The 26,771-nt window shown below is 45.8% G+C and overlaps 1 protein-coding gene across 1 annotated transcript in view; it reads right to left on the bottom strand.

The window, feature by feature from the left end:
- The window catches only part of PARD3B (par-3 family cell polarity regulator beta), a 2,182,026-nt gene that overhangs the window by 129,563 nt on the left and 2,025,692 nt on the right, over window positions 1-26,771 (bottom strand). The window contains exon 22 of the mRNA XM_078680290.1: window positions 17,950-18,029. Coding sequence (XP_078536416.1) covers window positions 17,950-18,029 — 80 coding nt within the window. The remainder of the gene's footprint in view (window positions 1-17,949; window positions 18,030-26,771) is intronic.

Genomic DNA, 26,771 nt, shown 5'->3' with positions numbered 1-26,771 from the left:
AGCATTATGGGAACAGGAATGCTATGTATGCTCTCGGTCTGGGTACTGAGCATTATCATACCAATGCTGCAGTGTCCAAAACAGGAAACTAGAAAACGTAATGCCTCATACCCAATTCAGTAATAAAAGGTGTTCCATGTAAATAACGTGCCTCTGAATATTAATGGTATGCCATAAAAAAGTTTTTACAGACAGATATATCGATAAACCTCATGTGTTTTATTAATCTGTCCTTGGCGTATATTTTACGCACATTCCACTAGATATACTTAAGGTCCTTGATGGCAGTGGCTTTTGTGCACTAGACCAGAGTAACATTAATTGCTACTAAGTAGCTGTGTGTCATAAGCCAGTGCTACATAAAACAATGAAATAAACACATGATCCATAAGATACTTGACTGACAGTGGTGAAGTGAGTCAAGCAGACCAGGGGTCTCCGCAAGCAGCTTGGCAGCTACTGGTAGCTCACCAGGACACTCAAAGTAGCACTAAGAGGTGAAGCCAAGCCCAGTACCTCATTCAAAGTCTGTGCATATTAAAGGAGGCAGCACTGCCCTTCTCAAGACTCTCAGAGTGACAGCCAGTGAAACAGTCAAACAAGCATTGTGTTATCTTGTGGGGTCTACCACGTGGCCACCTATCTCTACTCTGAAACTAGGTAAGTCACAAGGATATTGACTGTGTCGTAGGCCCTTACTCTGCCAGTCGCACCGTGTGGATCATGACCCAAGCGCTGAATGGAGCAGCGTATGTATCCAGAGCTGAAACATTTAAGAGCCTCGCATGCATTCATCTATGTTTGTGTCTGGAGTTGGGGGTGTCAGGCACATTTGCCCCTCCCTAATTAAAAAAACTGTTGCTTTCTGGATGCAATACATATGTGTCAAGTATTTGCTACCACACATCATAAGGGGTTCACCTCAGCACAATGGTGTACGTTCATGGCATAATAGTACCAATAGTAGGATAGGATAATGGTCGTCACTGACTGTTTTGGGCATTGTTGGTCTATGACGACTGATTACTGATCTATTAAGAGCATTCATTTTAACCCTCTTGAAATGACGGTGATGGCCCCTCACATAATAATGGCCATGATTGATTGATGTGTTCATCCTGCCTGTTATGGTGTCCAGCCTTGGCACACTGATGGCCCTGGTAAAATGGTAAGCATTACTGAGGATATTACAGGTATCCTTGCTGGTATGGTGAGCATCCATGGACTAAGACCGAAATACCTAGGAATTTAAAGCAGACTAAGTCCATGTGAGGTATTTGTTCATATGAGTAATCAATGAAAATGACAATCTGATATTTGGGGACTTTCTTGTTCCTAAAAATGAAAACTGCAATTTTATAGGCAAAAACGTAAGGATATATTTACGAACCCCTTGCGCCCCATTGCGTCACTTTTTGTGATGCAACGGCAGCGCAAGCCACCAAATCTTATTTATGAGGCCACGCAAAACCACCTTACATTGTTTTGAATAGCTTCGTAGATATGGAGTAAGGCAAGGAAGCGCAAATGGCTGCACTGCTTTCCTCTGCGCTAGGGAGGCGTTCCACGGACATTGCAGGGGGTGTTCCCATTGCATTTGGAGCATCCCCAGATTTACAAGACTATGTAAACCTGGGAATGCATCAAACCCTTGCACCTCCGCCGGCTTAGCGCTGGGATGCCTAATTGCTGGGGCAGCCATGCGCTCTATAAATGCTGATAACATAACATTTAAAATTGATAAGCTTTTTCATGGCATTTGTGCTGGTAGCCTCTTCTGAAATGCTTAGGTGGTCACTGCTGATAATCCTGCTTAAGGAAGTCGTAGTGTAATGTTAACATACCTAGTCAGTCATTTACAGTGATAAAGTTTGCTGGTAGCTCGAGAGGACTTTCACTGAAAAGAAGCAGCTCTCACTGTGGAAAAGGTTGGATAACTGTGCTCTAGGGTAATTTGAAGAAGCCAGAAGATAAAAAAAATATGTTTGGGCGACTCTGCTTGGAGGTGAAGCAGTGTGCTCCCACACCAGTTTCTTACTTAAAGGCTCCCTCGAGCCGCTTTGAGCTGACGAGCTCGTCGAGAGGCACCTGCGCGCCTGAAGAGATACTGCGTTCCAAGAATACGGCAGCCTGCTCAGCAACCCCAAATCATTTTGCCTAATCTCTGCTGATGACGGATAATAATCCAGAAACACGTGTCCAGAGATGGCCAGCACTAATCTGCACCCACCTGGTGAAACACTCTAGACTTTCCAAGTGTACTCGCTTGTCGATCTGAACTGCATCTACCATGATGCCCAGGGGCGACTCTGCTGGGAGGTGAAGCAGTGTGCTCCCACACCAGTTTCTTACTTAAATGCTCCCTTGAGCCGCTTTGAGCTGACGAGCTCGTGGAGAGGCGCCTGGAGAGATACTCCGTTCCAAGAATACGGCAGCCTGCTCAGCAACCCCAAATAATTTTGCCTAATCTCGGCTGATGACAGATAATAATCCAGAAACACGTGTCCAGAGATGGCCAGCACTAATCTGCACCCACCTGGTGAAACACTCAAGACTTTCCAAGTGTACTCGCTTGTCAATCTGAACTGCATCTACCATGATGCCCAGGGGTAACTCTGCTGGGAGGTGAAGCAGTGTGCTTCCCACACCAGTTTATTAAAAAAAATATGTTTCCCTTTTGTATACGCTGCTCTGTCGAAATAGAACCCTCAAGCTATATCAGCACTTTCTATGAACAGCCAATTAGATTCCTCAGAACCTGCCATAATGAATTTCTTATTAAAAGCATTAATGATTGTGCCGCCCTTCAATAACACTGTTTATTGGTTATTACTTGCCTTCAACTGACCACAGGGCCATCATGCCCTTAAGTCAGTTGAAGACAAATAATTATAATTATCGACTGACCAGCACTGGCTAAGCCAATAGTTCTATGCTGTGAAACTTAAAAAAAAAAACTATAATTATCGACTGGTTCTGCAGTGTTTAATACTTTATTGAACATGATGCAAATACCACTATTATGGGTTTTGCAATTTTATTTGTAAAAGCCTTAAAATAGTTCAACTATCCTCTGTTTAATTCTGCCACATTGAAAATGTAATATCTGCTAACTGTTCCCTTAGAACACACAAAGGGGAAGGTATTATCATGCCCCTGCCCATTTAAGAACAGAATAGGCACAGACTGCTACACAAAATCTTTTCACGATCTAATTAGTGGAAAGTTTGTTCAGCAAGAGTAAAATGCTGTAACTTGAACGCAATCCTGAAAAAATATCAACAGACAGACAGAAGGGCTGACATACCTCCACGCACTGAGTAAAGCTGCAAAGATAAACAGTGGCCACTGTATCAAAGGTCTGAGGCAGCCAAAGTTTTTTTTAGTGCAAAGCAGGACTGCAAATTCTAAAATTCTATACCGAGAATGGGTTTTTGAAAACAGGCCAGGGGCAATACATTATGACAATGAAATCGAGCATAGGACAGTGGCACGAGTAGGCACTTCCACACTGGCTCCCAAAGATGCCCCAAGACCACAGGCTTCACCTTGGGGGTTCACAGAAACAAGACATGCAAACTCTTTGCTGGAAAAGTTCCTTCCATTTCCTGGCAGATCAGACCACTTGAGTCATCCGAACAAATGCACTATTGTTTGCTGCGGTTCAACACACGCCGACAGTTATGCCAAGGACACTTTTGAAAGGGTATATGTTCACCTTCTCTGTCTTACTGTTGTCTGGAAATAGAACAGCGGGTGAAGCTTTCATCCTCACCTTCAAGCATCCAGTCGAGAATCCGCAGGAACATTCTCAGACCTACCACAACAGCCACTTTCAAGCCGTGGGCATAGATGTCAGAACTTAGTTCACAGAAGGTGAACTCCAGGCAACAGACACTCCACAGGTGATTTCAGGAGGAATGGGTACTTCTATAACATGCATAAAAACGTTCTCCATAGTTTTGAAACCTAATACATAAGACCAGACAGTGAGCTGTCTATCAGCCATCTAGTCCACGTGTCCACGTATCTGCACATAGAGCAACCTATAGAAGCATCGCCACAGTTGTTTTCTCGGCTTCACTATCAAACTCCAGTTAGCATCACTCAAAGCAACCACTTTTGAGTCTCAAAGCAGGGCCTCCAGCAGCAGGCTCAGCAAGTCCTTGCTATTTCTGGCACCTTTTCTCCCCAGGACATCTTTGGTGTGACTGCAGGCTCAAAGTGATCTTGACTTGCTTTATGTGACCCTAATGACTTGGAAAGTGGCATCTGTTGAGCCTTCTCAAGGGCAGCAGGGTGCAAAGTTATGGCCGGCCCTCACTTCCTGTACTTGGTTGATTCCTCTAAGCTCCTTTTGTACCTGTCAAAACACTAACCAATCAATCCTTTAGTTTTTGGAGATGTTTCACCTTTGGAAGCTGCATCCCTTTGTCCTTATGTATCACATAGACAAGTGGCCCTGGGTCTCTCACTTTGACCCAGATGAACTTCTAGCCCAGTGCACCACCCAGATGCTCACCTTGCTGCCGAACTTCCTTTTTGTCATTGCCAAAGTTTATAGTTTATTTTCCATTAATGCTTATGGATTCCTTGCAGCAGGGGACGTGAAGAATATAAAGGCACACAGCACTCTCATTGGATACAAAAGCACTAAATGCGTAGAGCCGTCAATTTCAACAGAATCGATCAAAGCAACGTGGAACAAAATCCAACGCTGCATGGAAACATGCAGCTGCTTTGTAAACAAGAAAATCAAACAATTGAATCAATTCATTTAGTTGTTACAGAACAGACTTCAACAAATATTCCCTTAAAATATCTTTTCATTACAGTTTTCCATTTTATTGCAGAAATTTCACAAAGGCAGCAACTTCTATAACTTGGCCCATTCCTTTGTCATCGTGCATCTGAAATATACACCACCATTGGGATCGACTCGAAAGACAGGATATTGCTGATGTCATAAGTAAGTGCACCTATCCCATGCTCTGTTCCCATTTTAAAGCTGACATGAACTGAGACACCTCAGCCATCCCACATGGCATACTTCATTCTAGTTGCCCATAGCCCTTGATCCTGTGCAGAATTGGTCTTAATGTGGTAGAAACTGAAGGTGATGGATCAGTGTCCTCAGAATGCATTGGTACCAGATGTTGCTATGTTACGACCATCTGTAAAGCAAATCCTTCACAGGACTGTGAAACCAGACTAAAACACAACACAGAACTCATGGGCGCCCAGTACTTCTCAGAGCTCAAGTGTAACCTGTGCCACAAATGAGATGCTTGAACTAGGTATAAACTTCTGACTTAGGGAAGGACTGTGCCCGAAAGGCCGGTCTGATAGGTCGGTGTCTGGGCTGTTTTTTATGGCTATTTGAGGGCCTGTTTTATGGAGCGATGGGCTTTTTTTTGTTTTTTTACAGTTGAGTTCCTTGATATTACCACAACAATTGTCCAAACTAGCAAGCTCAAATTCATGGTCTTCCATGCCTGGCAAAACACCTATACAGCGTATGTTTACAAATTCAAAACTGCCCCAACTTGAAAACATGGGCCACTTTTTAGGTCAAAGCCTTCCAGACGGCGCAGTTGTCTAAAGACATCTTGGGGACATTCAGAAAGCTTCACTGGGAATGTATTCTGCCCACTGCTTACCATTGGCTTTGTGGTTTGCAACTCAGATTTGCTTGCTTTTTTTGTTTTAGGCTGTCTAGCTTGAGTTCGCCCCTCCCATAGACCGTTCCTTGTTTACTGTTACCTTTCACCAGTGTTCGATTTCTGTAAACAGGCCTTTAAATCCAGAGGCGGTTCCTCCGTAATTTCGGAGGAGCGCCGCCCCACTCGTCAGTCATTCACAGAAAAATAAAAGGATAATGAAACAATATTTTATTTTTTTGTGACTGGCTCGGACATAACTGCAGGGCAGGCCAGTCCGGGCCATGACAGGCAAGTGATAGGCTCATAGAAGTGCATATGTATCTTTGGGCGGCCACTCTAGGCCAGCCAAACATACATGCGCACTTCTATTTCTCCAACCCAGCTGTGTTCACAGCTGGGCTGGAGAAAAGCAGTAGGCTACACAGCAGTGTCTGAGCAGCAGAGCAGGCCACTCATACCAATCCTGGTGCTGCTGTCTTAGCAGGAGAGCAGCGCCAGGATTGGCCGGGCAGCCTCTGCCTTCCCAGAGACTGCTGGGAGTCCTCCGAGGTAGCCGTCGGCGGCTGGGGCGAAAGGTAAGTTAAAAAAAATAAATATTTTTCCCTTTCTGTCCCCTCACTCCTGCCTGTCTGTCACCCCCGCACCCTCACTTTCATGTTGTGGCAGCCGCCACTGTTTAAATCTTGTTCTTGCAGTGCATTCAAAGACAAAGGTCAAATTTTAGGTTCTGTCTTCTGAGGTAGCCTGGTGTTTACCTTTTTTTTTTTGCAGAGTTTTATATAGAGCAAACTAGACCCGAACCGAGTCAGGTATCAGAGCGCTTACATAGCACCCGTTACGTTACATGAGGATGGATACACATTCATTTTTTGGCGTCGTTACCGAGACTCGAAACCAGATCCCCAGGTCCGAGGTCGAGCGCCCTAGCCGTTAGGCCAACTCCTCTCCTTTCTTTTTCTGACTTCAAAGTAAGAGCATTTATACGAAAATCATACTGGCTACTGGGGTGTGCTGGAGGAAAGCTGTAGGGTGTTATTTTTTTCTAGCACAGAACAGAATAAAACGTCTGAAAATGAACTGTGCAGACATTTAAGATTACATCAGAATTAGAAAAATACAAATAAAGCACATTTTTGAGTAATTCCGAAGTGTGGTGGAAACAAATATTTTAATATGATCAGATCAATACACTTGGTGATGCCATTTCCACACATTATCGTTTGTGCCCTATACAGTTTTATCAGTAAAACTGTACATCTGTGGAAATGTAATGGTCATTTCAATTAAAGATGCGTTGCCTGTAATGGCAGTGAGCTACCACACCATGCATACTCCACTTTACGCCACTCCAGTCTATTCTGCGCTACTCCACTCTAACAGACTTCATTCCTCTCCACTCTACTCTGCACCACTGTACTCTATGCCAATGCACTCTGCGCCACTCTACTGAACACCAGTGCACTCTTCACCACTGCACTCTACCACTCTACAGCACTCCACTCTCCAACACTGCAATTTATTCCTCTGCACTCTACTCTGTACCACCCTACTCTACGCAAATTACCTCTGTGCCAGTCTAATCTACTCTACACCACTGCACTCTGCACCACTATAGTGGACGCAACTTCACGCCACTCTACGCCGTTGCACTCAATGCCGCTGCACTCTACACCGCTGCACTCTACTTTGAAGCAATCTACTGTACGCCCTGTATTCTATGCCACTGCAATCTACACTGCATCACACCATTCTACACCACTCTACTCTACACCACTCTACTCTACACCACGAATCCAATGGAGGGATGAAACGTCGTCGACACAAGTACAGAAAAGACCTTATATAGCCAATGTTACTACACATTCAGGCTGTTATCATACTCCACTAAATGGTCTCTTCTTGTACATATGGAAACCTTGCTCTACACAAACTCACTGTATATATTCACCTATGGTTCCAAGCTTCACTTGGGGATTCACTGCACAAAGTATACAGCTTTTTGAATTTAAGAAAGTGATTTATACTTACATATCAATACTTCTGTTGTGTATATATAAATAATTATCAAGTCTGTGTAGAGATTTTATTTTTCCACTCGCATTATCCTTTTTCCCGTACAAATGTATCGCCATTGTGCAGGTATTTACCATTGAAACATTATCTATTATTTCTACTAGAACCACTGTCTCCCAATATATTTGCATATTTTAGGCATGCTAAAATAAAGACAACTATTGCCGTAAATTGTCAGAAGAAAGTGGGTGAAGAACCTGCCTTGGTGAAAAGAACAATTCTTAGACACTTTAAAGCACTGAGAAATCAAAGTAATTCCTAAGGTCCAACAGAAAGCCTAGGTTTCTTTCAATCAGTGGAGGATGGAAGCCACTGTCCCCATTGAGTCCAACCAAAGGCCATTATGCCACAAGATGATTCCTATTTTTAAGCAAGGTATCAGACTTTCAGATCTCAGCTTTAAAATGCAGATCACATTCTGTTATCCATGGGGACCACAAGGGCATAGAAAATGGTGACTTGCTCTGTTTTTACCATCTTAAAAATGATTTATGTTGTCAGCTACACTGCTATATGAAGCACTTGGCTCCTTAGGCAGACAACAACTTTGCTAAGGTTCTCAGGTTGAAACTAAAGAGAAGGGAAGATGTAAAACTTCCTCTGCTACTAATTAAGTGACAGTGATGTGTTCGGCTGAGGAGCTTCGTAAGTTTTAAGGAGACAAGTAAGAAGGAATAGTGGTGGAGCCAGCGATGGAATGGTAATGATCAGAAGAGTGTGAATCTGTCAGCTTGAAATTGAGCTGTTTGTAAAAGGTAATGCCACTCCCACGTCTTCTCATCATGGCCCTGGTAAAGGTTCTTCAGGCTAGAGGTCCTAAGAAACACACAATAGCACTGCAGTCTGCTAAAGGTTCCAAGCATACAGTCTGATATAAGATCATGGATTTGTGATCTATTCTTAACTGCAAATGGCGCATTCAGCAAATCATTATGTATTTATGAGATGATTGCTTCATTATTGAGACAAAATGGAGATGAGGAACAAATTGTCTGCTCATGATGCTAAAGAAGTAGCCTCATCAAGCGTGCATTGTAGTGAGAAAGGTATGGACAATGATGTGCAGCCACTGTCAATCAAACTATTGCTGTACTATTCTCTCAATTGTAGCATCAATCCCTGCTTAGGTAGGGAACTATGTGAATGGACATTTAGAAATGTCTCTCGTTAAGGGTTGAAATGCACAATACAGCCTTACTCTGTCAATAATATAGAAAGGGAGGAGGGGAGGACAGGATGTCCAGTCCCCCTAGAAAACAAAGATCTCAAACTTTACACTTTTTTTTTAACAAAGAAAAGGAGAAATTCCAAAGTACAGTTAAAATAGTTGAAACAAGGCCTCTTTTCGAAAAGCAGGTAGGAGCTATAGAGAAAGCGGTAGGAAATTCAAAGCATCATGGTCTGCAAGACTTGTGAGATCACATATGGCCACTACGGACTGGATAGATCAAGATCAAAGGAAGGTGCTTCTCATCTAAACGCGTCTCCCTCACCACAAGAGAGGGAAAGAGCTCTGGCATCCATGCTACGGAAAACAGGCACATGAGGCTGACGAACAGGGCCTCTAAGGAGACCAGAGACAACAAAAGATAGGAATGGATGGCGATAGAAAAGAGATGTATGGGGCTGCGATCTGGACACTCAATTTAAATGGAGGCCCTACGCAAACGTAAAGACAGAAAAACAAGGCACAAGAGAGCATCAGGAAATGGATAAGAATTATTAGGTGGGTGAAGATACACAGTGATGCAAACTATTCAGAACAAGCATTTACAATGCAATGGTTTCGCCTTTGGAAAAGTTAGAGCTATTGGCATTGTAAATGACAAATTTTGTATTTATGTGTTGGTTTTGAAAACAGATAAATAAATGGCATTGTCATTTACAATGCCATTCTCTCGCAAATGTGAGACCAATTGTACCCTACGGACGAGCTCAGCAGACAGCAATTACTACCACACACACACACTCAGAGCCACACACACACACACCCAGAGCCACACACACACACACCCAGAGCCACACACACACGCAGAGCCACACACACACACCCAGAGCCACACACACACACATGCATGTGTGCGTGCATGCGTGTGTGTGAGAGAGAGAAAGAGAGAGAGCTTGTGTGCGTGAAAGAGAGAGAGTTGTAGTGAGAGCGGGTATATCCAGTCAATGAGAGGGAAGGCGCTCCGCGGCACCAGTTCTCATGCAATATTTTTGTGTTTTAGGTATTTCAAATGCTGTGTTTTTCGTACCTCTGTAATATACACATCGAGGGACAAGCGTGGAGCGTGGAGTAGAGCAGGAAAAGGTGTGAGGGAACGTACACACACCACCCTAGCCTTTCACAACCACTGCTGACTCCGCAGCTGCAGGAGAATCATTAACAGGCACCAGCTCTGAGCAGCCGGAATGGATGATGCACCACCACTGCTGGAGACTTGACAGGGAGCAAAGGCCTGCCTGCTGTCAAGCCATGGCCGTACTGAAAGCAGTGAGCACCAATAAATGCCTTACCGTGCATAACAGAAGTCAAAAGTGCTTCGGCAATGCACACTGCCAACACCACGCTACCAGTGCTGGAGGCCTGAAAGGGAGCAAAGGGGTCCTTGTATCATACTACAGTCAAGCTAAAAGCACTAGTGAAGGTCTTACTGCAAACAGCAGGAGTCAAGGGTGCTTCTGCACTGCACACCATGTACTACCCCCACCACGCCACCAGTGCTGGAGGCCTGACAGGGAGCAAGGGGTCCTTGTATCATAATAAAAGCACAAATGAAGGACTTACCGTGCGTAGCAGGAATCAATGGTGCTTTGGCACTACACACCAAAGAAAGAGAGAGAATGCATGAGTGCCTGTGTGTGTGCGCGAGAGAGAGGGGGGGAGAGAGAGTAAGAGCGTGGGCGTGTGAGAGAGGGAGAGAGAGCGTGGATGTGTGTGTGCATGTGTGTGAGAGCAAGAGCGCGCATGTGTCTGTGCGTGGGTGTGTGTGAGAGAAAGAGTGTGTGTGAGTGAGAGAATGTGCATGTGTGTGTATGTGTGTGTAAGAGAGAGAGAGCATGCATGTGTGGGTGCATGTGTGTGAGAGAGGGGGAGAGAGAAAGAGCAGAGAGCCTGCATGTGTGAGTATGCATGTGCTTATAAAGGACATCAAAGTGCCGAAAGGGGAGAAAGAAGGGGTGAGTGCATGCCGAGGTGACAAGAAGGACTGGGCGAAAAGGGAGGGGGGAATGCCAGAAGGGAAAGTGATCACGGGGGGAAGCACGCGAGTTTTGCACGCGCACCCGCTCACATGCACTGCAAACTGTAGCTAGCACAGTGCATGCTGGACACTAAACAGTAAAGGAAGTAATATGCCAACGGAATGCTGATGTAAGGCATTAAAACGCAATATGCCCGATGTTGTCATGATCGGTTTTTTTCATTCCATGCATTTTTGGGTCAAATGTTGCTATTCTAAAACAGCAGTGTCTTTAAAGCACGACTAACCTCTTCCATATCCAATACCTCTGCGTGTGTGCATTTCTACCTTAACACACACAAGTAAGGTCCTAGGAGACAGACACACAAGCGCACAAACACACAGGCAAACACAACATAAATAAAAACATGCATGCAGAAAAGAGATACAAACAAGTACCGACCTATACACACAAACAACATGATTTCGTCGAGTTTCCCTTCCGAAGAAAGTCGACGTGTGTTTTTCGCAGATGCCCCCCTTCCTGAAAGTTGTGATTGCTCCTTTCAGCCATAATCCAACCAGAAACTGATGCTTGCTGAACTCTCGAAAGTAAACCCCGTAGGAAGGCTAGAGCAATGCATGGGCACTGACGTTTCCTCGCTGCCTTTATTTTGTAAACTGCTGCTGTCTGTTTCTTGGGCGCAGGCCTGGCTGCGTCGGCTGGCCCCGGGCTTCTGAGGGCGGGGGATAAAAAAACAATATACCAGGGCACTCCGGATCAGTCCCTCTCACCTGTGCATAGGGCCACGGCTGCTCCTATTCTGGGACCGTGATCCTCGCAATGGCTGCTGCTCCGGTATGGGGGGGGTGGAGGAGGTAATAAAGTCCACTGACAACTGTGATAATTGCGGGTCAGTCGTCCGGGGGTTGCAGTGCGACAAGAATCACTGGAAGGGGTTGAAGAGAGGATGTGGTCTCACGGCTGAACTGCCGACTTTGGAGCTACGAAACCAAGGTTCGAGCCTCTGAGTCGACTCCACATCCTGTGGTTCTGGGCAACACTTAATCTCCCCGTGCGTGCTCAAGGACAGCGGGAGGGGGGACGGGCTCACAGACAGCGGGAGGGGGGACGGGCACACGGACAGCAAGAGGGGGGGCGGGAAAGGGATATAAAAAAAATAATTAAAATATGCCGCTTACCTGCTAGCAACTCTACCTGCATGGCACACTGCTAGGCTGCGTGATGGTAGTGTGGGGGAGGGGCGAGAGGCTCGGGGGTTACATGGCGCAGCGAGGTTTCATGGAACGGGCAGAGTGCAGGGAACACTCACCACAGACCAGCAGAATAAACTAGGCACTGCATGGACAATATTCGTGAACAAAAGATTTTTTAAAAACGAGTGCAGGGTTCGGGGAGCGAGCCGCGGGGGGGTTGCGGGGGAGAGCGGGACACGTCCATCCCGGCAACAGACACATTAGAAATGAGAATGAGAAAAACAAACCTTGAAAAAAACATAAGTACACGGCCACAGTGGACACGTCTTCATGACGTTGCGAAAAGCCTAAAAATCGACGGAACGCCCACGAATCTGCTCCGGCATTGACGGACAGATCTCTGTTCCAATGGCTAGTTCCATTTATGGAGCTAGCCAATGGAACAGAGGGGCGGGACATGAGCACACATACTCTAGACATAAGATTTCGCCTGCGTGAAAGGCTGCTTGCGCAGCTTTCGACAGGCGAAACCTAAAAAGTAAGCACACAAGATCAAAGCAGGGATAAAAGTACAGGAAACATAAATAAGGGCGAATGTAAAAAAAATACTGTTATTAAGAAGCAAACACATTTATAAAAGTTGAAACAGAAGAAAAACTAGAAACAAGGTTAGAAGGAATGAAGGGTCAACCAGTAATATCAAATAACTTGCTGTGAGCTAAGACACAAAAAAACGATGGCAGGTGGGCAGTGGGGGGGAGAGGGAGACAGGGGTAGAGAGTCTCCCTCACAGAACAAGCTTAAAATGCCGAGGTGTGAGAGTGGGCTGTATTATTTAGCAGCACACCTCCAATGGGTACCAAGATGGTGAGTGCGCTCAAATGCCACAGAGCGGGGATACTTACACTAAATACTGGGGGACCTAATCTCCCTAATGCATATGTGCTTATAGTCACTCAGGCGATCTATTCGATGATCACACACTACACATATATAGGACCCTGCACCTGGCCTATTCCATCCCACAGGAACGGTTCTAAACCTTTAATACTCTGATCAGGACTATCAAAGAGGCTTAGGCCCATGGGACACTCACCCCAAATATATGCCATCTTAGAGACATTGTTTCAACTGGGTGAAGGCTGAAGAGAGGTGTCAGAAGTAACTGATGAAGTGCTTTTGAGCCAGTGGTTTCTGTTACTCGGCACCGGCACTTAATTCTAAGCACCGGTACCTGTGTGACAGTCTGCCACATGGTGGTGCTGTCTGCAAATTTAGTTATGAGCACAACAACTGTTTATTAATTTAATATACATTAACAATCACTAATACGTGCCACCCAAGCCATTCTCATTGCTTTGGGGGCCTTGAATTGTCACACCTGTAGGAATGTCATAGTTAGTAGTTGTGTTGGTACTGTCATTGGCAGTGCTGGCAGGGGCAAGGGATGGTGCAAGCTGTCATATCCTCATGGCGAGGGCCCTGGCACTTCTTGTTTAACCAGTGAACTGATGTGAATATCTGTCACTACTCTACAATGTCTGTGAGACAGCGGGCCAGGGACGTGATGGAACCAGACCAGCAGAAACTCATAGGCTACCTAAATGAGTCTCCAGCTAGGTTAAAAGAACTTCAGAAGAGCATCCGGCATCCATAGTGCTTGACACCCACTGCTCTACACACAATATTCCTATCAGTAACTGGCATACACCCCAGATGTCTCTCTGAACATATTGAGATAATGTACATGCTCTCGAAATGCAAAGTCATAACACAGGACTGGAAAAACATCAACCTGGCATTAGAGAGTCTGACGGGTATGACATCACTTGTAGAGCATTCATATCAAGCCCAATGACTCGATCGAAAAAGACCAAGTTTAAGTGGCGGACCGCAGACGTGGCTCTGATTTTAGCTAAAAGCTGCCAGCCATGATGTGGAAGTCCAAAGTGCACAGCAAATACCACACTGGAAGGGAGACCACCTCAGATGGCAAAAAGAGAGAAAGCAGCATTCTATGTGGGTGGGGAGCTGGGGCGGGGAGCAAAGGGTCAAGGTTCCAAACAGGGCATAAGTCCTGAAAAAAGAAGTTGAGGGACGCTGAGGTCACGACAGGAAGTGACGTCACGAAAGGTGGCTTGCACCATCAGACCCATTGCCTCCCCTTGCTCACCCCTAGATGCGATTGCATCAGAGAAGCCAGCGGGTGAGCAGCGTTCTGAATGAGCTCCGTTCTCGCCCCAGAGAGGCCAAAGAGTGAACATGTGGCTCCATTTGCTCCAGTTATCGAGCTCCCGGTAAAACAAATGGGGGGACGCCGTCCACCCGCGTATTACCCCGACTCGTGCCCTGGTTCCAAATGATTTCCAGCCGCAGCCGGCACACTACATGCTTGTCTTGAAACTTGTGAAGAGCATGGAGGACAAGCCACCTTTGTCTGGCACAATGAATCATTGCGCCAGACGAAGGTGGCTTGATGAAGGGAGCATTAGAAGCACAGTTGGCATGCCTCACCCATATTCCATACCACATATTCCCTCCTCAAGGCTTTTGCAGATAGCCCTCCCCCCACCACCACCTCTCCAAGTAGCATGCAACAAGGTAGCAAAAAAAACGTATTTTGCTGAAGACCACAGCAGAGGGTACCCAGGGCTTTAAGTGGGGAAAAAAAACTGGGGGTGCTCTAAAAGGGGCGGAGCAACCCTCTTAAAGGGGTGTGGCCTATCCACGTAGGGGTGTGGTCTAAATAAAGGTAACTAGTGTAGCTGTACCCCCTGCTCTGACAAGCCGTCAGCTCTAGGACTCCTCAGAGGGTCATCAGATTTGGAATTCCCCACTCAGGCTCGCTCTCTCCCCTCCTTATTACAGCAAGGCTGTGTATGGATAACGCCATACACCCTCCCCAAGACCGGTGTCGTCATCCTGGGAAATGCCCAAGCGGACACCTCCCGTATAGGGTGGCTTCACGTGAAGCTGAGTGTACTAGAAGCACTGCTCCCACTAGGCAACGCGACTTCACAGGGGTGAGTTTTAACAAAGCCACCACCCCCTTCAAAACATGCCACAGAGTCCTCTTACAACGCGGTTCACCTGGCATGATGTCATGCTTTGAACTCCACTACTCAGTAGTGAGCAAAATGAGCATGCGCACATCGATGTGCATGCTCTCACTGAAGTCCAAGAAAAAAAAAAGAAAACGGACTATCTCTGCGAGGCCTGAAAATAGAGACTCGTTTGGAGGCCCCCTAAAAATAACTGCCAGTGCTCAGTCCCAGACAGACCCGGCCCACTAAAAGCCCTGAGTTTAGTAGTAGTTAGGGCATATACCGCAAGCAGCAACATAACACCGGCACATAAGACATAAAATGTAGACTACAAGATAATGCAGTGGGGTGAATATACTGTGGAGAGATCTGGGGTTAACCTCCAGGTCACATGGTCAAATCTCTGGACAGCCACTTATCTTTCCACGTTTAATGAATTAAACGGCTGGCAGTCACAGCTGTTATTTAAATAACCTGGTCTGGCTGCTCTCGTGGTGGTAGATTTCCCAGTCAAGCACGCTAAAAAGTGCTCAGGCAGTCATGAGCAAGGCGTAAACGTGTGGGCACTATAGATACTCTCTTCTGGGTTGCTCGCGTCATGGCTCTGCGTTATGCTGAAAGCAGTGCTGTCTTCACCCGAAAATACTGCCTGCGCCATTTTTCTCCGTGACCTATCTTCACCCTGAATACAAGGCTGTGAGCCCTAGGGTCACGTGACCCGGCATGGGGCGACGTTGGAAGTGCAATCCTCCTCCATTCCCGTCACAAAATGTTCCTGCTGTATTGTTTCAGCACCCCCTTTCATTTTTGCGAAGCAGAAGGCTTGTCATGTAGGCAGAAATCCGGCAGTTACCTTTGACGGCCGTGCATTATTTGTGAAAGAAAGGACACACTCTGGTTTGATCATCTCAGAAACCACAAACAGGATCTGTTTTATATTCTGCTCCCCGAGGATGCCAGCATTGAGCTGTGCACATCGATGTGCATGCTTTCACTGAAGTCCAAGTAAAAAAAAAAAAAAAAACGGACAGAAAATAGAGCCCGAAAGAGACCCGTTTCGAGGTCCCATAAAAATAACTGCCGGTGCTCAGACCCGGGCAGACCCGGCCCACTTAAAGCCCTAAGGGTACCCCCTTATACTTGACAGGTTGACACTCAAACTCTCCCCTGAACTCACCGCCAATTTAGCTAGTCTGTGATTCAGAGGAGAGACGTTTATGCCGTGTCTCTTTGGAAAGTTCCTTGTACAAATCTTACCGAGGCGGTAAAAAACAGAGCAAAGGAGCAGCCCTGGAAAAAACAGGAATTCCTCACTGATGCTAAACCCATGTTATCTCTAACTCACGGGTGAAGTGACTACCTTAAGTATCCCGAATTCTTTACGATTATATTGGATATGGCCAAAGTGACCACGACTTAAAATGCTAATAAAAAAAATTAAATAGAGAAAAGAAATATCAGCAAAGCATTTAAAACAACTATTTGTGTGTGCTTCATGTGTTTTCACACCCCCCTCAATGCCAGATTTTAGGAAGGTTATCTCTCTTCATACCTCTGAAAGATGCTTTAAGTGGGGGATGCCGCCTTCAACTCTGGGCTCTGGCCCACTGCGAAGGAACCCATACTACCACCAACATTTTAGAGAGGGAGGCTTGCCAACTGAAGTGACTATCCCTCACTCTGAGGCGTAGCTCTCAATAGTGCTGCAGGTGCAGTAACACCGGGGCACATTGTTGTACTACATACAGGTCTTTCACTACACAACTGGGTTTCAAAAGTGGGACGGGGAAGACATGTACCTTCCTTGCCCATCTCTCCAGTGCTATGAAACGGCCCTTACTAAGGGCAATGTGGAGCGCTCTGTATTTTGATATTTTCTGTCCCCGCTCCATGGCAGCAATTAGGGCAATTCAGTAAAAGAGGCGAACAGATAAACAGATACGCAACCTAATTCTAGCACCCAAGCTGCTGACGCATGGCAAGAAATGTGCAGCAGAAGGCTGTGGAGGGAAAAAAATGAAAAATGCCCCTTCAGAGGCGGCCAGAAATCTGTTCCTAGCAGAGCTCACCAATGTGGCAGGCCAGAGTGAAAAGGAGGATCTGCCAGCCGAATGTGCACGGCAGCTGGGGGCGTGGGGAACCGAACCTCCCGCCCACCCCTACCCTTTTGCTGGTTATCAATATTAACTGGCCTGTTGCCTCTGCAATAACAAAAGTAATCAAACGTTGTGGGCAGCTGGCTCAGAATGGCAACATTCATGGTGCAGAAAGGGCAACCAAACAATGGTCTTTTTATTATTTCATGCTTCAGCAAGGGTGTTCCAAGGAAAACTTGAAAAATCGAGACAGCAGTCAAGATAACCAGAAGACGCAAGGTTGGCCAGCGGAAGCGTGCCAGGAAGTTCTGCGGTGCATCTCCTGCGTCATCCACCTGTAAAGGAGGCTCCCCAACCGCTGACAAAGGAGATCTGCCGCCAACTAGGGTTGCCTCCTGGCCGGTTTACTACCCGCATCACCAACATTTTAATGCCCCAGCCAGTATTAAAATAAGCAACATTTTTTAAATGTCATAGTTAGTATCATGTCCGAGCCATTGCAAGACTCTTAATCAACAACACATGGCCGGTATTTTTCCCTTGGAAAGGTGGTAACCCTACCAGCAACATAAGCTACAACGGCATTGATTGAGTGCATAAGCTAATGCCCGCTGACTGCCCACCCGCCCCCAGGCCCCCAAGCCCAGCATACTATGCTCCCCCCGCATGGTACCTGGGTAATGATGCATACTGTCGCTCCATGCCATCAAATCGAATACCATGAGGACCGCCTTCTGGACCTTTTCCAGGGACCTGTGGGAAGAGGAAAGGTCATTAATATCAGGTACACAACATATTGTCACTGCTTCCAGTACTTGTCAATCTTCCCACACTGCTCTGCGTGGCGTGCCAGGCCAAAGCAAGGAACGCGTTCTGTGACACAAAACAATCACGTAGAGCGGGCCCTTCAACAGCGCTTTCTTTGTTTACAGAAACAGTTCATAAGGAGCACACACAGGGCCTCAGATGTGTGCCGACTGCACTCAGATGGTGCTGGTGGAACCAGCAGGCCATGTTTACTTTCTGCGACCGCATGCCTCCGAATCAAAAGCGGATCTTCTCAATGGACAATTCATGGTCTACGCTTTACAATACACCTGCATCCTCAAAATCATTATCAAGGCCAGATTCTCACTTCTTTTGAATTCAATCTATTGATCCATATAGTTAAAGTAAGCATGTGATGAAGGATTATCAAAACTGTATCTGTGGAAAATATCATTAATGTTGTGATTAAAAACATGGAGTCGCTTTGCCCTTTGTTTATCTTTTTGACTCACTAGCACCCATCTCCAATCTGGGAATTAATGCACAGTATATTGACGTTCCCCTGCCTCTTTGGAATGCTGAATTAATGAAAACACCACTTAGTTAGCCAGTTGCACAGGGCTTACATCTCTGGCCATGTACTGTTCAGTCAACATTTCATTGTGGCCCGGATTGTTATGTGCCACTTTGCATTCAGCCCAAACCTTATTTTTACATTTTTACCCTTTCCTTAGTATCTGGGCGAGGTCTGACTACCAGGAGAAGGCAGGACATGCCTTCTCCAATTAGCCCCATTATAATTCACATTTCTAGATTGAACCAGTGAATTAATACCTGCCCGGAAAAGTCAATGGGAGAAGGAAGAAAAGTGAAGGAAAGCCTTTCTAGAGGAAAAGGTGGAACCAGCTAGTCAGAAGCTACCTGACAAAGGTCTTACAGGCAGTGAGCTATGGAGACTATGATCATGTAAAAAAAATAAAAAAGCACCATCGTACATTTAGAATGGCCACCAGTCCAAGGTACATGTTGGAACCTTCATCAGTGAGCTTTGAAAGCTACTTTCTGCTACAGAAGCACAGAGGATGTTTGCTTTATCCCCGTTTGAGGACAGTTTGTAGTAAATTCATAGATTTCAGGTATCATAGAGGACAATGTATGGAACACAGAGAGAACCCTGCAGCCAGGCAGTTGCTTCACTTTCTTCTGCATTATTATCAACATATGGTGAGCCTCAGGGCTGGACTGGCCATAGCGGGCACAGGACAATCCCCCGGTGCGCCGCACGGGTGGGGGCCGGTTTTGTGCCCATGAGGGTCGTTTTTATTACAGGGCCGTTTTTGCAGCAAAACACTTTGCCAGGGCCGGTTGTGGTTCCCAGTCCGGCCCTGGTGAGCCTGCACTGTGTCACATCAGCGTACAATTGCATGTGGTAGAGGATATTTTTCATACACTGTACACTATGAGACACATTTCCTCTATATATCCTGCAAGCCTGGCTGCTTTTGTGCCCTGTGTGTACTTAAACACATTTTCACAGCTTTCTCCAGCTCTCCTACCACAAGCAGAGCACTTACCATGCAGCAAAACAGGCAAGGGCCACTTCTCTAGGTAATAAATGAAAACCTGTGTATAATTTGATCTAACATCCTTCATTGCGCTTTTGGTTCTCACAGGTAATCAAAAATCTAAAAATGCCTATTACCACAAGAATGGGTAAGGCTATTGGCGGAGAGCCCCCTTGATACACAGCATAGAATGAGTGACGTACACTTATTAGGGTGATCATGATACACTCCATTGTACTGAAAGCAGTCGATTGCATTCAACATTATAAGCAGAACTTGCTTCCTCATGGGCATACATCAGTCAACACCCTCCAGATGAAATTGGGGCTCAGGGGTACGGTCCTCAGGCTCAGGTACAGGCTCAGAAAAAACATTTGCACCTTATTAAAGTCAACAAGTCACTATCAGATATAGCAAGTGACTCAAGGGGTACCACAGGGTTCAACATAATCTCATATGTTCAATCAGTACATAGAATCACTGACAGAAATCCTGAACCAGCCACACTTGTATAACCATCTCTAAGCCAATGACAAACAACTTTATGGTCAAACCCTCATAGCCGTTCTACAGGCACACATAAATACCACCGCGAAAAGAGCAGAACTTCATCTGAGGAGGCTTCAAAACGTCAAACCTTTAATTCCCAACCATGACTTTAAACTACTGGTTTAATCGCTTGTGACAGGCTATACTTTAGAAACACACTTCTCACGTGATGTCCCAAATCTCATCTTGCACCCCTAACAGAAACCCTCAATGCTGCTGAGGGATTCATATCTGGTTGGAAACACTCAGACTATATCACTCCACCCTCAATTGGATACCTATGGAAGCAAGATGCATATTCAAAACAGCCTGGTATCTAATACACAGCTATGCAGAGTGGAACCCCCAAATAGCAGTGGAACCCACCAAAAACCCTTGGTCCAGCACCCCTGCTTCACACCTCTCACCCAAGACTGTTCCTGACCTCCTGATCTAGTGTCAGTGTCTAGCACCCTTTTGTAGATAGGTGTCTTGCTGGTCCTTATAAACTGTCTCATGCAAATCATATCTATTATTCTCGTATAAGCCTGCACAGTTTTAGCATTCATCACGGTCTATTGTTTGCCATGTGTTTTTCTCAAGTGTTAATGGTATCGGTTTCTTTCTATAGTAAGTAGGAGGAAATGTCTTCTTTCTTTGGCATAAATACTGGGCAATTGTTTTCCTTTTTCGTTGTGAAGTGCCTGACACCATAGTGTCTAGTACTCACTAAATAATATTGCAAGAATAAATAAAATAAAGCTATGTCTCGAGTTCAGAACGAGAACAGTGCGCTGTGCAGATGGTGCTTTCAGCCAACTTTCGCTCTCTTCCCCCTCTCATCAGCTATGCCTGTTGATGGCTCACGTGTTAAAAGCCTTGCTAAAACCAAGCTATTAGTCTTGTGCTGCTCTGTAAATGCACCCGGCTGGGCCACATTGCCTTCAACCTCCCTGCATTAGGAGCTATTCCTTCCCCCAGCCCTGCTAGAATCAGCAGGTTTTTCTATAAAGCAATTCCAATAAGACACCATTTACCCCTCTCACTGCCCCCTACCTCTGGACAGGCAAATTGTAAAAGGGGTTAGATTAAATGCCTTTACAAATATTTTTAACAATTCATTAGAAAGAGGGAAATACATCAAACTGTCCTTTCGGTAAATGCTGCATAAAAACACAATAACAAATAGAATTCAAACTCCACCATGCCATTAATTTATTGGGTGCAAATGCCCGGTCGATCTGTGGCTCAACCATGTAATGCACTCTCTGGTATTCAAACAACAGTGGACACATTGTGGCTTAAAAGCTATAACTGTTGCTTCAGAGCAGAAATCACACAGTGCCATATCGAGTGCGGAGTCTCTGAAGTCGTAAACTTACTAGTAGTAGAATTACACTTGTAGTTTGTGAATACCAAAACAGCAGTAAACTTACTACAAGGTGTATGTTTACCTTTGTGAATCAGGCCCATAGAGCTTGACTGTTGGCACTTCTTCTCAGCTCAGGGTCCACCTGTCCTGTTTAGTAAAGAGTTACCAAAGTTGCCCGTCATATGTCCTTGAGTATCACGTTCCATACAGCTATGGGTCTCAAAAAGTCTAGATTCCAGCCCTAAAATGTCACCCACAATTTCTTTTGGAGCGGAGAACACCATCCAAGCATGTAAATTACTGTGTGCCCGCCGGCTCCCTTATCCATGGTTGGGTTTCAGAAAATACGCCAAACACAATAAAAGTCCCTTTCCCCTTGACACACTCGCACTCAGGGTCCCCCTTCACGTCATAGGGTTCTCTTTTCTCTGTTGCAGTCTCTCTGTGGAATGAGTACATTTGCACTGACATACATTTAGTACTATATGGATACGCCAAGGATTTTATGAATATTTCACCACTCACTGCTATTCAACCCCTGAGCCGGCTTGCGGCACATCGACGGATGGTGAAATTAAACTCGTACTGCTGTAGAAGACTTTGGCGTATTTTGGGGAGCCCTTAGAACTCCCAAACACACGAAATTCAACCAAGCAGAGGCGATGTGCAAAAAACCACAAACAGTGTCAAAGCCAACAGGCTTCACTTTTTGACCTACTGGCCTTGCCAGTGTTTTTTGGGAATGCTGTGTAGAATTGGCAAAAAGAAATGCCTTTTGGCAATGCCGTACACCACTGGCAAAAGAATGCATCTGCGTGATAATGTGAAAGTGCACATATGTGTCATGATGAGGTTTTTGATTGTGTCTGTTCCAAGATGATGGATCCCACTTAGAGTGGGAAATAAACACAAAATATTGTTTACTTGGGCGAAAGAATAAAAAAAAACTAGAGCAAAAAATATGTTAAGGACTTCAAGGTGTTGGAGAGCAACAAATAAGTGGATATAGGGTAGTGGTTGGGGGAAGCAATGAGAAGTAGCTGTGGGAGCAACTGATGACCTTGAGATGGGTAAAATAAGAAATAATTTAAAAGGGGGAGGAAGACACAGCCCATGCCATGGGGCTGAATATTTGAGTGAGCTATGCAACGCAAAAAGAAAACACACAGTGGTTCTTTGAAAATGAGCAGCCGAAGGTCATACAAGTCAATCAATCAAAAAGATGGTAAAGAAGCTTTGCTCCAGGCAAGGGTAAAACAAAAGAAGAAGAAAGAAAGCCATTGAATAAGAAGCAATTTCAACTTGTCTATCTTGCCAGGAATGTTCTCTAACTAATTCTATTCCATCCGGGCAGTGACAATCGATGGACACCTCAAAGGGAAAGAGATCTGCAACAGTCATTCTAAAACAGAAATGAGCATAACGTCAAGCAAAAGAACATGCCTTTCATTTTGATTTTTATCCCTGCTTGCAAACTGCATGACAAGGCAGAAAGGACCAATTGCTGTAGCACCTGAAAACAAAGTGATCTTTCTATCTACATACAGTACCAATTGATTAGTGCAAAACTGCAATCTATCATTAGGAGTTATAAAGTGCAGCTAATCAACCAATAGGGCATGCAGGAGCTTGCACGTCCTGGGGGCTTATTCCAACATCCAGGTCTTAAAGGCTCTTTGGAACTCCGGAAGTGAGGTGATGATTCAGAGTTCAGTGGGGAGGCTGTTCCAGGTCTTTGCTGCAGTGTGGGAGAAGGAGCGTCTTTCACTTCTGTTTTTGTAGATGCTGCAAGTATGGGCCAGTGATAGGGAGGTGGAGAATAGTCTTCTCTTCGGATGGGCATTGGTTAATATAGGTGGGTCCTTGGTTGTGTAGAGCTTTGTGTGCATGGGTCGGCAGCTTGAATTGGCATCTCTGCAGTATGGGTAGCCAGTGGAGATGCCTGCGGTAGGGTGTGATGTGGGTTCGTCAGGGGAAGTCAAGGATGAGTCTGGCTGCAGAGTTCTGTATGGTTTGAAGTCTTTGTAGGAGGTGTGTGTCGATTTCTACATAGAGAGCGTTGCAGTGGTAGCCATTGAAGGTCTTACGTAGCATGCACAGAGTGAGGAAGCAGGAAGCGGAGACAATCTTGATCTGTGATTTCATGGTGATCTTGTCAATGATTCCGAGGTTTCTGGCGTAGTTCTAGGGCCTGAGTGCGGGTCCTAGGTCTGATGGCTATCAGGAGTCATTCCAAGGGTTACTGTTGTTGCTGAAGATCAATACTTCCATCTTGTCCATGTTCAGTTGCAGGCAGCTTTTTTTCATCCAGTAGGCGATGGTTGTCATTCATCTGTGAAAATTGGCCCTGGTGGCGGTGGGGTCATGGGTGAGTGAGAGGATGAGTTGGGTGTCATCTGCGTAGGAAACTATGTTGAGACTGTGCGATCTGATCTTGTTGGCCTGCGAGGTCATATATGAGTTGAAGAGTGTGGGGCCGAAGAAAGAGCCCTGGGGCACTCCACAGGCGCTGTTCTTATTTTCGGAGGTGAAAGGTGGGAGGTGGATCCTCTGTGTGCTTCCGGTGAGAAAGGAGGTGATTCATTGGAGCGCGTCCCCTTGGATACAGATGTAGTGGGCTCTTGCAATCAGTATGTGGTGGGATAGGGTATCGAAGGCTGCCGTGAGGTCGAGGAGGATCAAAGCTGCTGTTTCTCCTTGGTCAAGGAGTGTTTGAATGTCGGCGGTGGTTGCGATCAGGGTGGTCTCTGTGCTGTAATTGCTTGGGAAGCAGGATTGGGAGGCGTTGAGTAGCTGGTTCTGCTCCAGGTATGTCATGAGTTGCTTGTTGATGATCTTTTCGAATACCTTGGCAGGGAAAGAGAGCAGGGATATTGACCGGTAGATTTTAAGTTTACTGGGCTCGGTGGTGGGTTTTTGGAAAAGGGGTCTGACTTTGGCATGTTTCCAGGTGTCACGAAATGTTGCGGTGGTGATTGAGGCATTGAACAGGGTAGTGAGTTCCTGGGCGATCCTTTGATTTTCAAGATTGAAGGTGTGGTGTGGGCATGGGTCTGTGGGAGCTCCAGAGTAGATGGATTTCATGGTGTCCTGGGTGGAGAGGAGGTTCCAAGTGGTCAGTATGTGTCAGTTGTGGTAGTGGTGGGAATGTCGAGAAGTTCATAGGTGTTGGTTGTGATTCAACGTTTCTATATATGGTTGCGATCTTATCATGGAAGAAGTCCACGAGGTTGTCATACAGCTCTTGCAACGGAGTTATGTTGTTTTCGCTGGTAGCCAGGTTGGAGAGTTTCTTAATGATGTTGAAAAGTTCCTTGGTGGTGTTGGTTCTGGTTTCGATGCGTGTAGCTAGGGCTGCCTTCTTTGATACCCTCAACAGACGGTGGTAGAGGTTGAGGGAGGTCTTGTAGGCTGCCCTGTCGGAAGGGTTTTAGCTGGCGCGCCATCTCCTCTCTAGCTGTTTGCTGTCTCATTTCACTGTTCTGAGTTCTTGGGTGTACCAGCTGGCCCTTTTGGAGGATTTTCTCTGCTTGTTGGTCTTGATGGGGATGATGCTGCCAGTGCAGGTGGCGATCCAGGCATTGCAGTTCTTAACTCCCTGCTGTTTGAGGTTGGTGGTGGTGGAGGGGTTAGAAGTGTTGAGGACTTTTGGTGAACTGGTCTCTGGGATTTTGATCCAGCTGCGTGCGTTGGGGGTGCTGGCCATCTTGGGGGTGAGGGGGCTAGAAATGTTGAAGAGGATGATGGAATGATCGGTTCATATGAGAACTGTGACATGGCGGAACTTAACATGGTTGCTGGATGTGAAGATGTGGTCCAGCGCATGTCCTGCGGTGTCATTCACCTCACTTTCTTTGTCTTACACCTTAACTGCATGTTAATTTGAAATGTTTCACTCATATGCCCATCTCATTGCTTTGGATCAATGTAGATTTGTAAATGTATAGTTTCTCTTTTTATATAGCACATAACCCTTGGGGTTAACCTCTATCAAGGTGCTCTCATGTTGACTGGGTAATGGCCACAATGTACGGTGAGATATAGTGATTTGGCCAGGATCATACAATGTGGTCAAAGGGAGACTCCAGGATTCGGCCTCCTGGTTCCACAGTGAACCAATTATCTCGAAACCAGAAGATTCGTACAATTGGTCAGGAGGCCCAAGGGAACAAATCGCTTTGTCAAAATCTGAGCAAAGGCAGTAAAAACGTGCGAAGACACCATAAATAAATAGTTTTGCACTAAAGCTGTGACTAATCAGAAACCAGTCCGTGCAACAACTTTTTTGACACTGCTGTCAACTTGCCAGCTCTCATCGTGAGCAAGAAATCCCTTTACAAACCAGGGCGGCTGGTAACTGGACGCCATTAAATGGAGGAAGCCATGCATGTTACCGGTCATGCCTTAATGCACCAAAAGTGTGGTCCCTGTGTGTCATGAGAAGTAATGTAAGCACTGCGCCCAGTGTGATGTCTGCATGCTCCAGTAGGCCACTTTTGTTCTGTATTACAGTGGGGTCCCTTGGTGATGGCACCGCGCATCAGCTGGGAATGGCGATCAGTGAAAGAGGTGGGGGGGGGGGGGTGGAAGAGGACTTGCCAATCATCTTCTACAGGGGCTTCTGCAGCGAGCCAGGTGGTTAGAGAGGCGTTTCTTGCCTCCCATGTATTTAAGGAGCTGGACTGTAGCTAACCTCTCTGCCTGCTGGAATCCAGAGAGGCGTGTAAGTGGGGTCTGTAGTTTAATTTCTGGGGTCCACACTCTACTGGCAAGCTCCAGAAAAACAAGCATTATAAATGCAATAGGTCTCGCCTTTCATAAGTTAAAGCCATTTGCTTTGCTATAGAATACCATTAGCAAAGCAAATGGATTTAACTTAATAAAAGGTGAGACCTATTGCATTTTCAATGCTTGTTGTAATTTAGAAATCTAGAATATCGACTTAAAAATAGCAAAGACCGAACTCTGCATTTCACTGTCATTCAAAGTTAACAGGAATAACTCGCGTGCACTCCTGTCCTTGAGAAAACGCACTGCCTTGCACCAAGTAAACAACGAGCCCCGTTATGTCCACGTTTCCATTGGAATGTGACCCCAGAGTTAAAAATACCCGGGTGGCATACTGATACAGTCTCGTGTATTTGTACAAGACACTGTGGGAAAACACAAAGGTTGGGACTATCCGGTATTATGTGGAATAATCACAGGAAGATCCGAAGTCAGGCTGCATTATTAATCAATAACAAGCCCGGTAATGCGGCC

Source organism: Lissotriton helveticus, chromosome 3_1 (genome assembly GCF_964261635.1).
Source record: "Lissotriton helveticus chromosome 3_1, aLisHel1.1, whole genome shotgun sequence".
Taxonomy (NCBI): domain Eukaryota; kingdom Metazoa; phylum Chordata; class Amphibia; order Caudata; family Salamandridae; genus Lissotriton; species Lissotriton helveticus.
The sequence above is the reverse complement of the archived record's forward strand: the minus strand, read 5'-3'. Positions and strand labels throughout refer to the sequence as shown.